The sequence below is a fragment of the Dothidotthia symphoricarpi genome (assembly GCF_010015815.1).
Source record: "Dothidotthia symphoricarpi CBS 119687 unplaced genomic scaffold P153scaffold_11, whole genome shotgun sequence".
NCBI classification, from domain to species: domain Eukaryota; kingdom Fungi; phylum Ascomycota; class Dothideomycetes; order Pleosporales; family Dothidotthiaceae; genus Dothidotthia; species Dothidotthia symphoricarpi.
This window is the reverse complement of record NW_022985018.1, coordinates 684888-702802: the sequence shown is the minus strand read 5'-3', so window position 1 is coordinate 702802 and position 17915 is coordinate 684888. Positions and strand designations below refer to the sequence as shown.

At 50.8% G+C, this 17915-nt stretch overlaps 7 protein-coding genes across 7 annotated transcripts; 4 read left to right on the top strand and 3 right to left on the bottom strand.

Moving 5' to 3' along the window:
* Window positions 1-27: 27 nt before the first annotated feature.
* Window positions 28-834, bottom strand: P153DRAFT_367253 (uncharacterized protein). Its single transcript, XM_033668225.1, has one exon. The coding sequence runs from the start codon at window positions 818-820 to the stop codon at window positions 47-49; it is 774 nt and encodes a 257-aa protein (XP_033523343.1). The 5' UTR covers window positions 821-834; the 3' UTR covers window positions 28-46.
* A 1524-nt stretch (window positions 835-2358) lies between these two features.
* P153DRAFT_386153 (uncharacterized protein) lies at window positions 2359-3513 on the bottom strand (the record flags this gene model as incomplete). Its single annotated transcript, XM_033670501.1, has 1 exon — window positions 2359-3513. One exon carries the CDS (start codon window positions 3511-3513, stop codon window positions 2359-2361), a length of 1155 nt encoding a protein of 384 aa, XP_033523342.1.
* A 1846-nt stretch (window positions 3514-5359) lies between these two features.
* P153DRAFT_357439 (uncharacterized protein) lies at window positions 5360-5889 on the top strand (the record flags this gene model as incomplete). Its single annotated transcript, XM_033666731.1, has 2 exons — window positions 5360-5737; window positions 5791-5889. 2 exons carry the CDS (start codon window positions 5360-5362, stop codon window positions 5887-5889), a joined length of 477 nt encoding a protein of 158 aa, XP_033523341.1.
* A 713-nt stretch (window positions 5890-6602) lies between these two features.
* On the top strand, window positions 6603-9029 carry P153DRAFT_386151 (uncharacterized protein; the record flags this gene model as incomplete). Its single annotated transcript, XM_033670500.1, has 3 exons — window positions 6603-8609; window positions 8690-8731; window positions 8787-9029. 3 exons carry the CDS (start codon window positions 6603-6605, stop codon window positions 9027-9029), a joined length of 2292 nt encoding a protein of 763 aa, XP_033523340.1.
* A 644-nt stretch (window positions 9030-9673) lies between these two features.
* On the top strand, window positions 9674-12229 carry P153DRAFT_397162 (uncharacterized protein; the record flags this gene model as incomplete). The annotated part of the gene is made up of 2 exons (XM_033671537.1): window positions 9674-9886; window positions 9941-12229. The coding sequence occupies 2 exons, from the start codon at window positions 9677-9679 to the stop codon at window positions 12227-12229; spliced, it is 2499 nt and encodes an 832-aa protein (XP_033523339.1).
* A 1245-nt stretch (window positions 12230-13474) lies between these two features.
* Window positions 13475-16153, bottom strand: P153DRAFT_341331 (uncharacterized protein; the record flags this gene model as incomplete). The annotated part of the gene is made up of 2 exons (XM_033665917.1): window positions 15843-16153; window positions 13475-15750 (listed from the first exon to the last, which is right to left on the bottom strand). The coding sequence occupies exons 1-2, from the start codon at window positions 15853-15855 to the stop codon at window positions 13475-13477; spliced, it is 2289 nt and encodes a 762-aa protein (XP_033523338.1). The 5' UTR covers window positions 15856-16153.
* A 657-nt stretch (window positions 16154-16810) lies between these two features.
* Window positions 16811-17651, top strand: P153DRAFT_291967 (ras-domain-containing protein; the record flags this gene model as incomplete). Its single annotated transcript, XM_033663804.1, has 2 exons — window positions 16811-16879; window positions 16932-17651. 2 exons carry the CDS (start codon window positions 16811-16813, stop codon window positions 17649-17651), a joined length of 789 nt encoding a protein of 262 aa, XP_033523337.1.
* Between the last annotated feature and the right edge of the window lie 264 nt (window positions 17652-17915).

Genomic DNA, 17915 nt, shown 5'->3' with positions numbered 1-17915 from the left:
AATATCAATACCTACGCTCTGCTATACTGACCCGAAACTCTATGAACTACACACCGTCTGAAATCTTGCTGAACCATTTCGTACCAAACGTCGGTGCATATCTTTCATTCAAGCATCCATCACGCACACGAGCCCCAAGCAGGGGAAACGCCTCCAGCAACTCGAGGATCTGATCGAAATCACGCAACAGCTTTTTCTCTGTCCCATTCTCATATGCCCGGAATCGCTGACCCAGCACTTTGATAGCTCCATATGTGTACCTGCTCGTCTCGCCAAGACAACTCCACAAAGCTTTCATCTCGACTGCGAAGATCGGACGTTGGAAGTGGTTCTTCCCGATAAACATCTCCACGCGCAACGCATCTTTGCGCAAACCGAACAATTCCAGTGTACTTCCAAGCGAACATGCTGCAAAGAGATTGACTGGCACAAGGAACTGCTTCATATCGCCCATCGTCTGGTGCTGGCACGCCCGCCTCATCCATACGATCAGGATTTCTAGGGCGCTGCTACTAGCACAACCACGTGGTAAACGTAATTCCTGACGTGTGGGACCGCCTCGCCAGTTCACGTTATCCACACGCTCGATGGTCCGGAGGAATTTGTTGACTGTTTGGCGGCCGAGGAAGAGCACGAGCATTTTCTTGGGTACGTTTTGTATATAGATAGTACCTGAGTGTTGTTCGACGATATCAATGGTCGGGCCGTCGAGAGCGCCGAGCTTACGTTCCGGTTGCAGGTGAGGTAAAAAACTGTGCAGGGTGTGGAAGTGGCGGATACTGTCCGGATCGGGATATGGGAAACGGTGTTCTGAGTACATAGGCAGGTTCGTGTGGCTGAATGGGTTCGCCTGGTATGGATGTGGAGGGGTTTCATATCTTGGCGGCAACACGCCTCCGCTTGACCAACAGTATGGAGGCAAGTACACTTGATCGTTATCGTAAGCGTTATACTGCTGACTGTATGCTCCATGTATGTTCCCATCATCTACGTATCCATCGAAGACAGAAGATCCAGGTTGCGGCACCCTGTGCTGTGCGAGGAAAGTGGCGACGATGTCTCTTCCATTCTCAGGACCATTAGTGGAGCCAATCAGCTTTCCGCTCTCGTCGTAGTGATACCGTGTCATCATGCCGAGTGGTGGGCACCGATGGATATCTGAAGCATGCAGAGTTGATATGTCGGTCCGAGAAGTGGACTGGGCTGAGGCGACAGAACTTGCACAACTGGAATCAGCTTGCAGGTTTGTCCCCGCAGTTGAGTGTGCCGAGTTGGTTCTAGCATGGTCATGAGAGGAAAGTTGGTATTCTGGTACGTCCTGGAAGGGGGCTTGATACGGAGCAGCGAGTGGGTTCATAGCTGCGTGGAAGCGGGGATGTTGCTGCGGGTAGAGCTTGGAATGGAGGTGCTGAGTGACGTGTCTGGAGTAAGAAAGAAAGAGAGGGGGCACGAAGGATTATATAGATCCTACCTGTAATCACCCACACACGTGGGCTTGGCGTTCTGCTGTTAGCTGCTGTCGCTTTGAAGTAAAGGTGAAGGTAAAGGGATATAATACTTTGTTGCATGATATAGGTTCTTTGCTACAGTTGTGTAAGCATTCAAGAGTGTAATGTTGAAAAGGAAACTGGAGATAAGCCTTGTCGACCAGGAACGACTGCTTCCTCACGTTGTAAGTCAGATAGAGACTACAGGGTTGACCAGTCGATGTCTTGTTACATCTTTCAAAGGCGAGTAATAATGATCTTCTTTAACAATCCCAATTTCAATTAATTTAGTCGTTCATTTCGAAGGCTGAGGAACGAGAACCCATAAGCGTGATAGCTTAATTATATATGCCACATAGATATGTTACGTGTAAATCCGCTGGTATGTGTTGAAGGTAAAGATATCGACGCAGAACTCCTCAACCAAAAAGCTCGCATCACTTCGAAAGATACATAGTGTAAATAGTTCTTCGGTGAGGACAACATTTATACTCAGCAGGATATCATGACTACTGCCGATGAAAACTGAATAATAAAATACAGTCTCTCACTCTCCACAGCATGTTCATCAAAACCCAAAGGTATGTTCCTAGTGTTTAACTCAAGTCTCTCCATGGAAGCACAAATCCATATATTGAACAACACGTTCAGGAAACTTGCTATAATCTCGATAAGTTTGTAGCGTTTCCAACACTAAAACCTGATTCCAGCGCGGTAGTAGTCTGATCAGTATCAATCACAAGTTCAAACGCCTAGAAACTATGTAGAAGACGCTACTCGACGTGTTTTCCATCGAATACTGCTGATTTAACATCGTTGTCAAGCATTTCCAGGAGTCTATATCAACCCCGCTCGAACCTCAGATTGACTTCTAGGCGCATACGATACGCCTCAACAGACTCTTCTTCGTTATGTCTTCCTGCTCGTTTGCTGGGCCAGGTAAGAAAGTGACAAAAACACCGGAAAGGTAGCCTCGCGTCGAGCTCCCTGTTCCATACTGTTGGCGGACGTCCGAGGTCGCAGTCTGATCTCCCTCCATCGGTACTTGGTCTGTCAAGTTGTCGCGCCAGCTAGATCTTCTATGGTGTCGAGCTTGTTTTGACTCCCCTGGCGAGCCTCGATTTCGAGAATGACCAGGATTTGTGTGATAGTCTGAGCTGGAGGCGCTCGTCGCGAAGTCTGGCATGGGTTGGAGATCGAAGTTGCGATCATTATAGCGGTGTAGAGTATTTGCATTGGAGTTGCTCATTCCATATTCCGACTCTGACCACCGGTTAGAGGGAAAAAGGGGCTGAAGACTTGGTGATATTGTCTTATCTGGACGGATATTAGAACTTGGCAAAGTGTTTTGAAATGCACCCTCCCGCTCTTGTTCTAGTTGATCTCCAACTTCGCTACCTTCTGGTTCAGAAAGGTATCGACGGACGTGATAGGCGGGATCAAATGCCATGATATCACGACGCCCTCGATGACTTTGGTAATCCTCATTCGTCACATCATCGCGCAGACGCGAGGACGTATGATGGTAAGGACCTAACAGCTCTGCTTCGTGGTCTAGGTCAGCAGTTCTATCGTTGCTTAATGATCCTTGGCCAAGAGGCGCTTCCGTTACATTCCACGCATTGCCTTCTGCGATAATTTGCTGCATGTGTGCAAATGAGGCTTGGAGACCTGAGTTTTGACTTGAGACTCGTGCACTCGCTCGATCAGACTCTCCCCGAAGACGCTCTTCTTCTTCTCTAGGAGTTCCAAAACGATACTGAACGTAAGAGCTACCTTGGTCGTCTCGCCCAGGGAGATTTCCTCCGTCGGGATTTGGGAAGCTGTAAGCTTGTTCCAGTGATGTGTATGATGGCCGCATTGCGTTCTGAAGTGAGAAGCCACCGATTTTAGGAAGCATATGAGACCGCTGATGTACCAGCGTTCCAGTCGAGTCGACTTGGGATTCTGAGTCGGATTCGTCGTAGTTCGATGATGATGAACCGAACTCGAAAAGAGTATCAGAGCTCTGTGTCGTCGAGCCCATGGTAATGTGAGTGGATATGGAAGTCGAAGTTGAGGTATAAATGATGATAGGTACGGTCCAGGATACGTACAGTGACTGGCTGGCGTGTCCAAGGAGTCGCGTTTGCTGTAGGTTGGTTGCTTGACACTGTTGGAAGAAGGTGAGTTCTGTAATGGAAGCCCGAGTAACACTGTTGGATGTTGGTTGAGTATAGTACGAGATGGGTAGCAGGTACAGTGAGCATGGTTTTATCAGTCCAGGTGCCTTTCAGTACTTCAGGCGATGCATCACCGTCAAGCCGACCAGTGAATAGGTATCCTTGTGAGACTGTTTGCCAGCCTCACAACTCGGATCCATTCACACGCAATCAACCCGCACGACAATACTTACATAAGTGTCTCACCGCCATCATTGTGACTCTTCACAGTACCCTTGCCTTTTGTTTGTCAACTTCTCAATTCACACCATTAGTATTCAACATACCATCTAAACAGGAACCCCGATTACGCACACCTCAGAGACATTTGGGAGTAGGTCTGCAATTTCGAAACAATACTTCATGACATCCACTACGAATTCCCATCGACAAGCGCACCAGATGGAGGAGTTGGGTGAACGACTTGCCGATGCCCAAATCGGCCACAAAAAAGATATCGCCATGGAAAGATTGGCAGACGCATCAGGAAAGAGGTGGGAGCCGTATAATACACACAACAGACCGAGCAAGAAGCTTGGCCCAGAGGCGGGCAACTTGCTGGCAAAGATGAGGAAAATGAACATCAACGGGGAGGAAAGAAGAACGCAGGAATAAGACTGTTGTATTGAATAGACTAGTCGTCGAATACTACCAATGAAGTCCATTAACTTTGCTATTGGCATCGTTCAACGCTTCACTCCTAAGGACACGAGCCATGTCAAAAGCAATGGTCATACTGTGCTTCGCGAATCTTCGAACTGGCTGAACAGAATGCGCAAATTATACGCCAAGTTTTCCAGAAGGTATCGTCTCATTCGAAAAGTGATACGCGTGCTTCGTCCTTGGACGGTGAGTACAACTACAGTGTATTCATCGCGATGCAGGGTCGCGAGATCAAAAAAATATTAACCAGTTCAAGGTAGGAGGAGCCACATGGTGTTGCTATCTCTTGCTGAAATTTACTGACATTGTGGCTAAGTACATTCCCCTAACCCACAGCTCAGTGCATGAGCTACTCTCAGCATGTAAAGAGCGGTAGGTCTTTAACATCGAACAAGTATTGGCTGTCAAACGTAAACGACCAGAGATTTGCGATCCGGACAAGATCGGTATCAAGGCTCAAGCTGACTTCGACGATGCCGAGGATACGTTAACGAGCAAGTCGCGAAGACGTGACGCGTTTAGTGGGGCCTGCCAAGGGCCTGGGTGTGTCATCCTGACGAAGCGGACACTACGAGGGATAGCAAGAAGACATTGAAGTACAGCAGGCCGTAATATGTAACAAACGAATGAAGATCGTGATAGCTATAAGAGACCACCATGCAAATTCCAGTCATGCAAAGAAATCACGGGGACCAATTGGCGACGAAAGCCATGTGAGTAGACAACTACCTACAGCGGCCCATCCCTTGTCGTTTTGGACGCACACGTCTTAAGGATAGGAAATTATTTTCTACCACCTAGAACTCTCACATGAAAAGCAAGAAACTCATGCGACGGCTGGTGGCACTGGGCCGAACACATATGTGCCGTTTGCAATTACGTCATTCCTCGCTTCGACGACATAAAGTTGTCCTCCCAACCTCTTTCCAAGTTCACATTCAACTCGCCATTGATCATCCACCACATTGAACTCTAGCTCCCTATATTCAATACCCTACACACTTCACAATGGGTTTCTTCAGCAGCAACGAGAAGAGCGCGGCCGCCACACACCCCGTCAACCTCGACGTTACCTCACAATCTGGCTCCGGCGCCGAGCAAGATCGCTATGGCGCACACTTTGGCGCAAGCACCGACAAGCTGAAGGAGGTTGGCAACAAGGGCCTCGACAAATTGAAGCAGGCTGCTCTTGCAAAGGGCGAGGGCGCTGAGCAGGACCGTTACGCATCACACTTCTCTCACCCAAAGGTTGGAGTCCTCGACACACAGAAGGTCACGAAGGCGGTCGAGAGCTTTTTGAGTGGAGGAAAGTCAAACCACGGTCTTGGCTACGATGGTCAGCAGAGGGTTAGGTTGTTGGCAGCCAAGGGTACTGGTTCTGAGCAGGTATATAACAATTCCCGTCTGTAGTGCAGAACCCAGCTAATATCGTGATGTAGGACAGGTTCGGAGCTCACTTCGGCCCCGGCCGCGATGCCGTCGTAAATGCTGCGCAGTCGATAAAGCAGGGCGCAAAGGAAACTCTTGAAAGGAGGTAGATGATTGGACCACAGGGTCCAGAGCGATGATGAATCGTGCACCCTATCATCATGTACAATACAAATAATCTCACAAGATCTCAACAAATCTGTTTCTGCAGCAATGAGCTAGTGCATTCAGCCGTACATCTCAGCTGTGTCAGATCGAGACTCACAAGGGATTTGGAGACACCACCCCGCAATACATCCGAAGTACCACCGAATCTTACCCCGCTCAGCTTCTGGGCGACTACTCACGAGCTGATATATGCAGTCTGGATCTTTCTATGCTAGGGTTTTCCACAACTGGCCACATCACATCGGGTTCTCGTGCATGATTCGAAAGCAATGTACAGCGGCCTCGGTCGGTCTTTTTGCCCAATCTGTGTAGCCTCCTCCCAAACAAATACTTAGACATATTCAAGCACATTGATACCAGCCTCTCCCGGCCCAAATATATCTAGCTCCACGCCACTACAGTCTAAATACGTCGACTGGTACGCTGCAATATCTAATATGTGCGTTGCCAACAAGCCTATATGGGTATCTTGGGACGAACGGACCTTGATAGCTACGAACCAGATCGATGACTAGGAATAGAGATCACGAGGTATATATATACCTAGTCACCGATCGATGTAAACACGGCTTGATCTTTTCACACTGTTTTTTCGTCTCACATTTCCCAACTTGATCTAGAGTTCTCGTTTTTCTTATCCCGCCCTCCGCCGCCAATGGCCCTCTCAACGGCACAGTGGGGCGTACGTAAGGTACGGCTGCTAGGTCCAGTACTTTATCCAGCAGTAAACGAACGGGGTTGTACACCCAGTTTTGAGGACTATGGCCCTGACCTCTGGGATCATCAAAGAGGGACCAAAGTTTCTGTTATCAATGCCTTGGGTCAAAGTCAGGGTCTTGGTTTCTCGGTCTATATTGGTTCTGATGTTCTGGACCTCAAGCATGAGTCGCCGGCTCATGGTGAGGGATTTCCAGAGAGATTGCAATGGCTTTACGACATCAGTGTCGAACTATGGACTACAAGATCCGAGGAGCATCGTGACAGGCGAAGAATCGCTGTCGCAACATCCGCAGCGTACTCTACTCTGAAGGGTTCAGACGAAAACTTGTTATCATGCGACTTCAAGGACATCGATCTCAAATCGTTGGTATCTCCATCACGCAAAGCCGAAGAGCCTTGGGCTTTTGTGTATAACATCGGCTTTATTATCAAAATCGGAGGTTCTTACCAGCGGGAATTCGACTTGCGGGATCAGTTGGTTCCAATTGAGTTATATGCAATCTGCCCCGCGCTTCCCAAGTTTCTCCGCTATGAAGGAATTCCTGTCGACCTTCTCCGCTTTGCCTTGGGTCCAAATAACATACGGTCAAGGGACGACGCAAACAAACCATATCTAGAGGCTGTGACAAATCGTGTTTTCAACAGCGGGTTTGTTTACGATCGATCCGGCGGAGGATATGCTTTCACTAGCGGCGCAGGACGCTTATTCGAACTCAACAAGTTTCTTCGAATCTGGACCGTGTTAAACGGAACTGCAAGCCCAAAGACGAAGGATCTTTTCGACTTACGATATGCCGAGAGCAAGCCGACAGTGAATTGCTACGATCAAACAGGCATTCTAAGTCTATGCATCAGTTTCGCTTGCAGAGACGACACCGACCGTGACAGCCTCATCGCTTATTTCATGAATCCCTTTGGTTTTCTCCACGATACTCCCCTCGTTGGCTTCCCAGAAGGCGGGAGAATTGCTGAGAAGAATTGCAACAACCCCTTCGTTTCTAACGAAACTTCGAAGCTTCTCCTTGCGCCTACATCGGTATATCGTTCGAAATTCAGTAACCACGTCTTTCTGGCGTTTCGGGAACGAATTTACGATGCGTGCGCTGGACCTGTCGTCGGAACGGTATCTCTCACGACATACGTAGACCAAGCTATCGACAGTGCAGTGGACACATATCCACCGGAAATAAGGGTTATCAACAGCGATAAACAAAAAGTCCTGGAGACAGTGAATATTGAGGAACTCACTGGTAGATGGTGGGATGCACGACCATACCAATCCAACGATAGCCATGGTGGAATTCTTGGTGAGCTAGACAACATGATGCACCGAGGGAGTATGTGGCAAGCACCTGCAGACTTGGCTCACGAACTCGATGACAAGGAGTTCAGCCTTGATACGATGGCACTTGGACCTTGGCTCGTGGACAATCATCAAGACGTGGGATCTGTCAAAGGCCCGGCTTTGGATACAGGCGCAGACGAAATAACTAAAGATCCCAGTCGACAGGGCGAGTTCACGTGGGTGGCTCATCTGAAAGATGATGTTAGTGCCATGATACATTTCCGCATCTTTTCGTCATTCGAAATCGCCGCCGCAGAGCGCAATGGCATGTATTCGAAAGGGACACTCACTGGAGGACCATCTAGTTGGAACCTTGCGAAGAAAGTGACCGTGGAAGGGATAGTGAATGGAGATGCACATGCAACTGCGCTGGTTGGCCGAAACCTTATTGACTGCTACTCACGCGGTCTTAAGGTGGAAGGAGTGTCTGAACTTATGTCTAAGATATTGGAATTTTCGACCGACAAGTCTCGAACTCAGATGACAGTAGGCAACAAGTCGGCGGACGGTATCAAACCTAAAAGCAAGGAGCTAGATCCAACAAGACATCATGTCGTCCGCACACGTATCTGGGAAAAGTGTTCGTACCTTATCCAGGTAAGCAGACCCAGTTCCGTGATATCCAGGCATCCGCCGGGATGTAAGTGGATGGAGGAGCAAAGCTGACATGACCATAGGCTGAGGAGTGCCTCGACATCGACTGGTGCTACACGAGTGGGGTAAGTCTTATACATACTGAGATAAGTTGACAGCGCGCTAAAACCACCGACGTAGTCCATCTTCATGTATGATTACGAGAAAGGCGATCCAAAGGAATTCGCGCGTGATGATGACTTGACTCCCTGGAATCAAGGCATTAGCAAGGATGATAACGAGCCGGAGATGAAGACTACGTATCGTTTCAAGTTTTATGCTAAGAGGTCGGGCGGCGACACGGTGAAGCTCGTTTTTTACGATCGCTACTACAACGCGACGGAGAGATTTGTCGATTTCAGGATCCTGCCTGATCGTGCGTAGATTGAGGTGCAACGCAACCATAGACCCGAACGAATCTTTCAGTGAAAGTGAGTTTTTCAACGTTAACTGGCTAGATGTGTGTAACTCTTTTTCTGCATCTACCTTTTCTTTCTCTCTCAGCACTCCCGTTTCATGACCTTCTCCAGCAGCAACAATCACCACAACATGTTCAGTCATCACAATATTCATTTTCGCCGTTCCACTTATATCGTTGTGCACTCGTTCTCTCCAGCAATGTTGCCACTTGAGTCCCGATTGAGAAACGATCACCGCATACTCTCTGTGTACACATTTGGCTTAAGGCGGGAGGTGGACAAGTGAGACGCAGTCGCTAAGCCACCACACCTTGAGAAGTCATTGGTCACATGAGCAGCCACGCGGTCATGATTGGTAGATCAAGTTGCAGGGTATGGCCCTCTCGATTTCTGTCTCGCTTTTCACCTATGAGAAACTATGTCAGCATTGACCTGCAATAGTAGATGCTCGCCTCAGTCCACAGGTTTCGTTTTTCGATTGCTTGTTATACTTCAATCGATCGGAATTCAAGATGGAGATATTTGCACCTAAGGCACACCTCAACAACTCGATGTGTGCTAACGACAGTGGCAGTGCGAGCCGAAGGATATCTGATGCAGCCTGATACGGCTATGCGAAGATCGATTGGCCTATTGGTAGTACCGTCAGCCAGATCCTCTCAGCCTTCCACTGACGAGGCTGAAACGCACACCGCTCAGAACCATTCTACCCTTCTACCCTCCCTTTCCGACTTCTTAAAAACATGTCTGGTTGAACAGGAATCACGGCTTAGACTGAGTATTTCGCTTCCTGTCCAGGGTTGGATTCTAGACGCGTTCATGGTAAAGACTCCACTTGGCCAGTTGGTAAGATTGGCAAAAGACTGACTTCAACAGATGTCGACGCTATACCAGGTGCACCCACTTCCACTAAACTCCAAATCCACTCGTGTCCTAGACATTCTGCCTGTACCTTCATCTGTCCCACACCCCGATGACGAGCCGATCAAATGCAATTTGCGTGTCATCGACTTGGACGACCGTCCGGACTTCACGGCATTGTCATACGTTTGGGGCGCCCCAGTACCGAAACCACACTCCATCATCTGCGATGAGACTACAGTCAATATCACTAGCAACTGTCATTCCGCTTTGAGACATCTGCGAAAAAAGTTCGGCAAAGTCACTATCTGGGTTGATGCGGTTGCAATAAATCAACATGACGAAGACGAAAAGCTGCACCAAATCCCTCTCATGGGTGATATCTACTCGAATGCTGCATCTGTCTATGTCTGGCTAGGAGATGGAACATCAGGAACAGACCGAGCGATGTGGTTTATGGCGACTTCTTCTTTCGACAAATACCACACGATCGCAGCAAGCGGTAAACGAAGATCGCGTCCTTTTGCTGCGGCCTGGTCCCTTTGGAGCGCGAGATGGAGCCGCACTAGACACCCGTTTCCATTCACGCAAGCACCACATGATGGTTTAACTGCCAAGATGTTGAGATCTGTTATGCGTGGATCCTTCCCCGAAATTGACAACACTGGAAAATACACAACATTACAAGATGTCCACGACCTTCTATCAAAGGAATGGATCTGTCGCCTGTGGACATATCAAGAGATACTACTTGCCTCAAATCCGATTGTGGTATGCGGAGATAAGCATGTGATATGGGCCAGGTTCGAACGGAGCATCCTGTTTCTCAAGATCATATCCACGCTAGACATGCAAGAAGCAACAGAACCATGGGCAAGCCTTGTTTATAGTAGGGAGCAACTTCAAACACCAAAGATCAACTCTCTGATGCCAACTACATCCGCTTTAAGAGAGTTCAGCCTTTTCGTTACAGAGACCTACCAAGCTGCTTTCACAATTGAGTCGTTCATGGCTTTGTGCTCAATACTTGGCGCCGCTGTTATGCTGTATCTACGCGTCCTGACGAAAATCAGTCTTTTGATCGTTCCTTACTTTTTGTTTTTGGTTGTGTGGATGATATTCTTGTTGCAGGCCATGGATATCCATCATCGCCTTACGTTGATGTATGTTCCAAAGGCTATGACTCAGGAATTTGCACATGGACTTTATTCTCGCCGGGCGAAAAAACCACGGGATATGGCTTTTGGTATGTGGGCTGTACTTCAAAGAGGAGGCGCCATCAATCTCCCGTTACCGAGCGACTTGCACGATATTGGCAGTGTGTACTGGACCTTGGCTATCCATCTAATCCAAACGACCAATTCGCTCGCCACACTTCTCATTGCTGCAGCGCGAGCTTGTCCCAACAAGCCCTCTTGGGTACCGGACTGGTCCGCTAACACTCAACACGGATGGAGCCGTAGCCTTTGGGGACTTCAGAGTACCGATAAACATGGGAAGAATATCATCGCGCAAAGGCATTCGTCGGAGTATCAGACAACAACTGTATCAGAACCGACAAAATATTTTCGTTTCGACGAGACACAAACAATCATCCATGTCCGCGCCTACTACGTTGGCGACATCAGTACATGTGCACATTTCCAGGAGACGGATCCGGAGTCAACACTCTCACAGAGGGATGCTCACATTAACAACTTTCGCTCGATACTTGCATTATGGACCACAGACGGTTATCCATGTCGTCGCGCCTATGAGGACATACTCATACTATGTGGTCTCGGTGCTCGATCCATGGGGGTATTTGAGAAGTATGTACGACTGACCGATAAGAAGTATCCGGAATGGCGTGCGATATGCAAGTGGCCAGGTTTCCTCATGTATCAACAGGGGAGAGATCCTTCGGAAATACTCGATCACTTGGAAAGCCAACAACACCTAACATACGGCAATTGGTTTAAACTTACTAGAGGGCATGTGCAATCTCGGGACATTCTCTCAACGCATATTGCCATATGCAATTTCTTTGCTCAAAGCAAAAGAATACTGTCGCGTGTGCAATTGCACAGTGAACCTGGTACACCGACTGTACTGGGTTTATGCTCGCAGAATGCTCAAGTCGGTGACCAAATCGTGCGTGTCGAAGGAGTACCGCAGCTTCTAGTCGTTCGTCCATGTACTGGAGCGGGAAATTCAGTCAAGATTGTGAGTCCGGTAGTGCTGCAAACACGATCCAAGAGTGTTTGGAGCAGAATCACCAGGAAGCAGACGGAACCACTGTATGTTGAATACAACATACATTGAACATATGCAGGGTTGTTTCATAATGGCGGACTTCCGGGAGAGTCGAACATAACCAAACACGTCACCTTTTCTTATTGTACCATATAACGAAGCCAAGTCCGACTTTCCTCGTTCATCTGTTTCCATGTCTTCCAAGCTTTGCGTGTACTTCGTGCACTCAGATACTCTAAAACCCTCAATGACATGCACCTACACATATACACGCCAAACATCATCTCTCTAATGCAAGAAATTCCTCCACAAACCTCTCTATCATCTAAACAAATATAGAATTTATATGTTCTTCACAGAGACAAGTCGCGAAAAGTTAATTAAGTCACCTTCAATACACCTCACTCTACCAGAAGAGCGATAGCACTTCGCTATCATCGTCTCCATTCTACCCCCTACTTTCTAGCCTCCATATTCTCCTGTCATGCCCTCCATCTCCACACCCCTCCGTTGTATATATACCGTTACTCTTCTCTACCTTACATCCTCTCCAGAAAGACACTTCTCTCTACACAACTACAATCGCCATCAAGCTTTTCCCACCTTCGACCCCTTCTCCAGCCCCTTGCCCACCATTAACCCCACAATTACTTCCACCACGTCCACCCCTCTCAACCCCGCTTACCACTCCCCAAACAAGCCCCCACAACACCTCCTCCTGCCATCCTCCACATACCCACCCACCCACCCACTCAACTGATCGAGAACCACCATCTCCACCCCCTACCCCCCTACTAAACCCACTAAACCCACTAAACCCACCCCCACGCCCAGCCAAAAACAAGCTACCCAGCCCACCTACCCTACCCTGTAATGCAATCTTATATAAGATACTGCGAGATAATTCAGTAGTGCAACACTACCAGTTACGTATTGGGGAAGAGTTTGAATGAAGTAGTGGGATGGGATGGGATGGCATGGCATGGCATAAGGGCTGAGGCTCAAGTTAAGTAAAGGTGGTTGTATGATTGTGTACATGGAGTGAATAGGAGACGATGACACGCAAGGAGGCATCGAGATGAAGAGAAGGAAGGAAGGAATGTTTCGAGCTCTTGTGTCCTAAGAGAGAAGGAAACAAGTGTCTATTACCTAAAGAACAAAGATCCCTATTGTATCGTATCATATCGTATCATATCAACCCGATGTAAACTAGCCTATACTAAACCCATACCCATACCTATATCCCAATCCCAACCCCAACCCAAATCCCAAACGCCCTACATAAACACCCCCAAACACCCCCGCCACCAAACCTCAGACCTCGAACCTCCCCCTCCCCAGCCCAGGGACCTCATTCCCAAACAGCCTCCCAGCATCAACACAATACCTGGCCTCACCCTCGCCATCCCTCCCCGCCTCACTCCCCCAGCAAACCAACACAGCATCAAGAATGCCCCCCAGTACACCCTCCATAGCGCCCAGCGCACCCCACCCAATCGCCGCACTGATCAGCCCAACAACATACGCGTACAAACTCCCCTTATACGGCACCGTCTCCCCCCCAAGCTGCAGCATGCGCGCGGTGCTGACCCAGCCGCCGAAGCCAAGCGACAGCGTGATGACCCAGCGGATAGCGTGGAGGAGGAGTTTGGCCAGGCGGTACGAGACGATGGAGGGTTTTGCGTTGTTTGCGAAGGCGTTGGGGCCGAGGGTAGTAGTGGGGGAGGCGGCGGAGATGAAGTTCATTTGAGCGAGGCCGCGGGCAGCTTGGTTGAGGGGCACGCCGTGGATGGAGGCGAAAGTTAGGGTGAGGGGGTTTGTGAGAGCGGCGATTGGGGTGGGGACGAGGGAGTAAGCGCACATGCTGACTAGGCCTGCGATGCGGCGGGGGAGGATGATGAGGGGGAGGCGGACGGCGAGCGAGATGAGGGTCGACATGCAGATTGTGCCTGCCATTGTGTAGGTTGCGTGGTTGAGGGAGGCGTGGACGACGGTCCAGGCTGGTGGCGCGGGGGTCGTGTTGCGGTGGAAGTACCATTGTGAGACTGTGGCTGCGGTGGTGGCGCGCTGGACGCCGGCGATGACGCCGAGCGCCCAGAAGTAGTCGAGGAAGAAGGCTGCGCCGAGCCACCATGTGCTGACGTCGACGACCCAGCGGGATTTGTTGCTGGTGAAGTGGCCGCCGAGGAAGAGGCGCGTGAACATGAGTATCCAGATCCAGGACCAGAGGATCACGCAGGCTAGTGTGGCGATGCCGACCAGGAGTAGAGGCGACTGTGCTCTGAGGATCTCGCCCGAGAACTCAAGCATGTCGGTGGCTTTCTTCAGCGAGTGGCGCGATTTGAAGGTGGTGTAGATCCAGAAGACGACGAAACACAGTGGCCCGATGGAGAGCCAGCGCATTGCTCGGTCTTGCATGCTGTCACCATGCCAGGAGCCTTTGAAGCTTGACACGAACGGGTATACGAAGAACGAGAAGGAGATGACGGGTACTGCCACCAAGATCAGCATGACCAACGGCCGGGCAAACGACCGTAGCAGAGATAGCCATAGTAACCCAACGACGATGGAAACGAGCGAGTAAACACCGATGAGGTGGAAGGAAGAACGCAGAACGGTGTAGATTGTGTCACCCAGCGGGTTCTTCTTGTTTGGCGGTGACTCCTGCAGCAGGGAGATGATGTAGACTCCGATGATGGCGCACTGGACAATGACGAAGAGCTCTGCCCAGAAGAAGTTATGGCGTGGGGGCACGATGGAGTTCTCAGGCACCACGTCAGGCACCGTCTGGCGATCAGGGCTTATCGGGCGCGGGTTTTCGAGCAGCACGTCTTCATCAGTTTCCTGAGGGATTGGCAGGGTGGTTCGGAGGGGACTACGGCCGCGTTTTGGTCTTGTCATGTTGCGGAACTGCTGATATGATGGTGGCTCGCTGTCTTTGTGTTGTAATAGCTCGTCCCTGTCCACTTCTTCCAGACTACTCCGGGCCGTCGACTCCAGCTCGACATCGACCAGTCTGCCCCTGCCCCTGCTGCCTGCATCCGTCGACTCGGACAGGGGCACGCTCTGGTCGCGCTGGTCGTCTTCTGGCCGTGTCAGGGTAGTCGATCTCCCGCGCGCGGGCTTATCTCCCCGCCAGGAGCTCTTAATCCCGCGCCCCAGGCCGTACCCGGGCGCGTCATTCTCGGTTGGGTTGGCTTCTATTGTGTGGTCTGATCGGTGTGCCAGGTCGTCGTCGTCTACCTCGGACGACTCTGAGAGGTTGCTTGCGCCAAACTGCCGCCGTGACCGCTGCAGAGCGTAGTGGTCGGCCATTTCGCGGTCGTGCTCGACATGGTGGTCCTCTTCGCGGAAGTCGTCGGTGGCCGAGTAGAAGAGCGGCGCGGGCGCGTTGGAGGTGCGTGAGGCAAAAGCAAAGCGGGACATGGCCTGCGAGTTGTATGGGTTGGGCATGTTGCGGCGCTGGAGGTAGGCTTGGGCTGCGCGCGACGATGGGCGCTGTCGGTCGGACGGGTTGCGGTTGTATGGAGACTCGGACTGGCCGCCGAGCGACAGCCGCGACTGCGACTGCGACAGGAACTTGGAGGCATCTGCGGGCACGCTGGTTAGTCACGCGAGTTGGGAGGTCATCCAAGACAACCGGGACAGTCACATGTGCCTGATAAGGCGCTGGGAGGCTTACATTCGGAAAACATGGCAGGTGCTGGGGGGAAAGCCTCTCCGTGTGCGTGTGCAGCTTCCGCAGGCGTGTTTATCGCGAGGGCGGGCTGGCTGGCTGGGAGCTTGCGTTCGGTCGTCGCGTCAGCGGTCGGTCAGGTCGGCACAAGGCACAGCAGGCGGCGACGGGTGACGCAGCGGAGTAGGCATGCAGTTAGGTGGCTAGGGCGGCGCGTCGAGCATCCAGAGAAAAGCACAAAGGGCAAGTTTGAGAGTTAAGAATAAAGCAGAGTGTTTGCCAGGTGCGAGCAGGCGTGCAGGCGTTGAGGCTTGAGGCCGGAGCAAGCAGCACGACTGCTCTCCATCATCGCCGCCGAGCTGAGTGGACCGCTCGTGCCTTAGCTCCCGCCGTTAGCTGCTATCCATACAGTCACATGCACGCCTCGCCTTGATCATCACCACTTGACCCACTGATCATTTCTAGTCTCCCAGACATATGCAAATGCGCGTTTCTCTGGGGCGAGTCATGCCGTTACCACTGTTCGCCTGCATGACAATGGAGGAGCCGTATCTGAAGTCCATAGTGTATTGATTGTCATGTCTTTCAACGCGACAGCAACCCAAACAAAATATATAGCTGACTGATTAAAACAAGTCTCTTCTCCAATCCATCAAGAAGGCCTGTGTTCATGCTTGTGCAACGGGAAGGCTGTTTTCCGTTTTTGGTCTGGAGCCCACCCACGAACTATGACGCAGGAAGCTAGACCTCACTCGACCCTGCATTAATCAACCACCTTCATTCAACGTCTTCTCCACTCACAAACACAAACTTCGACACCTCTGCGCCTCACCCTTCCTACGCCATCCAACCTTTACACTATTCCAGCCGCAACACAACACCTCGCGAAAAGTTGACGTCCTTGTCAGCATCTCACCAGCTTGCGCCTCGTCGCACACCTCGGACGCCTTTGCCGGTAGGCGCCAGCCTACAACATGTCTCAACCATGGGACTACATCGCGAAGATCGTATCGCTAGGCGACTCCGGTTGTGGGAAATCTAGCGTACACACTTCCCTCCCACCCGCCACACCACCACCCAACTAACACCTCGCAGCTAACCGTCCGCCTCTGCGAAGGCCGCTTCTCCCCGCACCACGACGTGACGATTGGCGTAGAATTCGGGTCGCGCATCGTCCCCGTCGGCCCCCCCTCCTCCTACGCCCTCAACATCAACAACCCCACCAAACCAGCCACCACCACCCCCCCTCAGCCCTCCAAAAACGACCCCCCGCAAAAACACATGAAACTCTCCCTCTGGGACACCGCAGGCCAGGAAACATACAAAAGCATCACACGGAGCTACTTCCGCGGCGCATCAGGCGCCCTCCTCGTCTTCGACATATCGCGCAAAAACACCTTCCTCAGCGCAACTTCCTGGCTGCACGACCTGCGCCAAATAGCAGAGGAAGGCATCATCGTAGTGTTGGTGGGGAATAAGAGTGACCTCGCCGCCTCGTCCACCGTGTCTGAATCAGAGGCCCAGAATAAGCGCCAGGTCACGCGCGAAGAAGCAGAGGAGTGGTGTCAGGCAAACGGCGTTATGCAGTATGTCGAGACGTCGGCTAAGAGCGGAGAGGGCGTCGAAACGGCGTTTCTGGAGGTCGCAGAACGCATATATCAGAATATCGAGGCGGGGAGATATGACTTGAATGACCGGAGGAGTGGCGTCAAGGGGCCGGGGGCTGGAGGCGGAAACAGAGCGGGTATTAATCTGGGCATGAATGATGCGGCTAAGAGGGGGAAACAGCAGGGCTGGGGCGGCGGATGTTGCTGAACTATCAAATACGACGGGTAATTTATGTAAATCGCTCCTTTTTTCCCGGGCGAATTTGGCATTGCGAGGCGTTTGGGAATAAGTAATGAATACTGTTTTTCGTTCTCCTCTTTCTCTGGAGAATTTTTACGGATAATACGTTGTTTCATCCCCTTGGTGCTGTTGTGTTGAGGAAATGAAAAGTACCATGTTCAACAGGGCCCACACCCAAAGGAAAATATAGCACAATTGTCTGATGTGTCGACTAGTCTGGTCTTGTCTAGT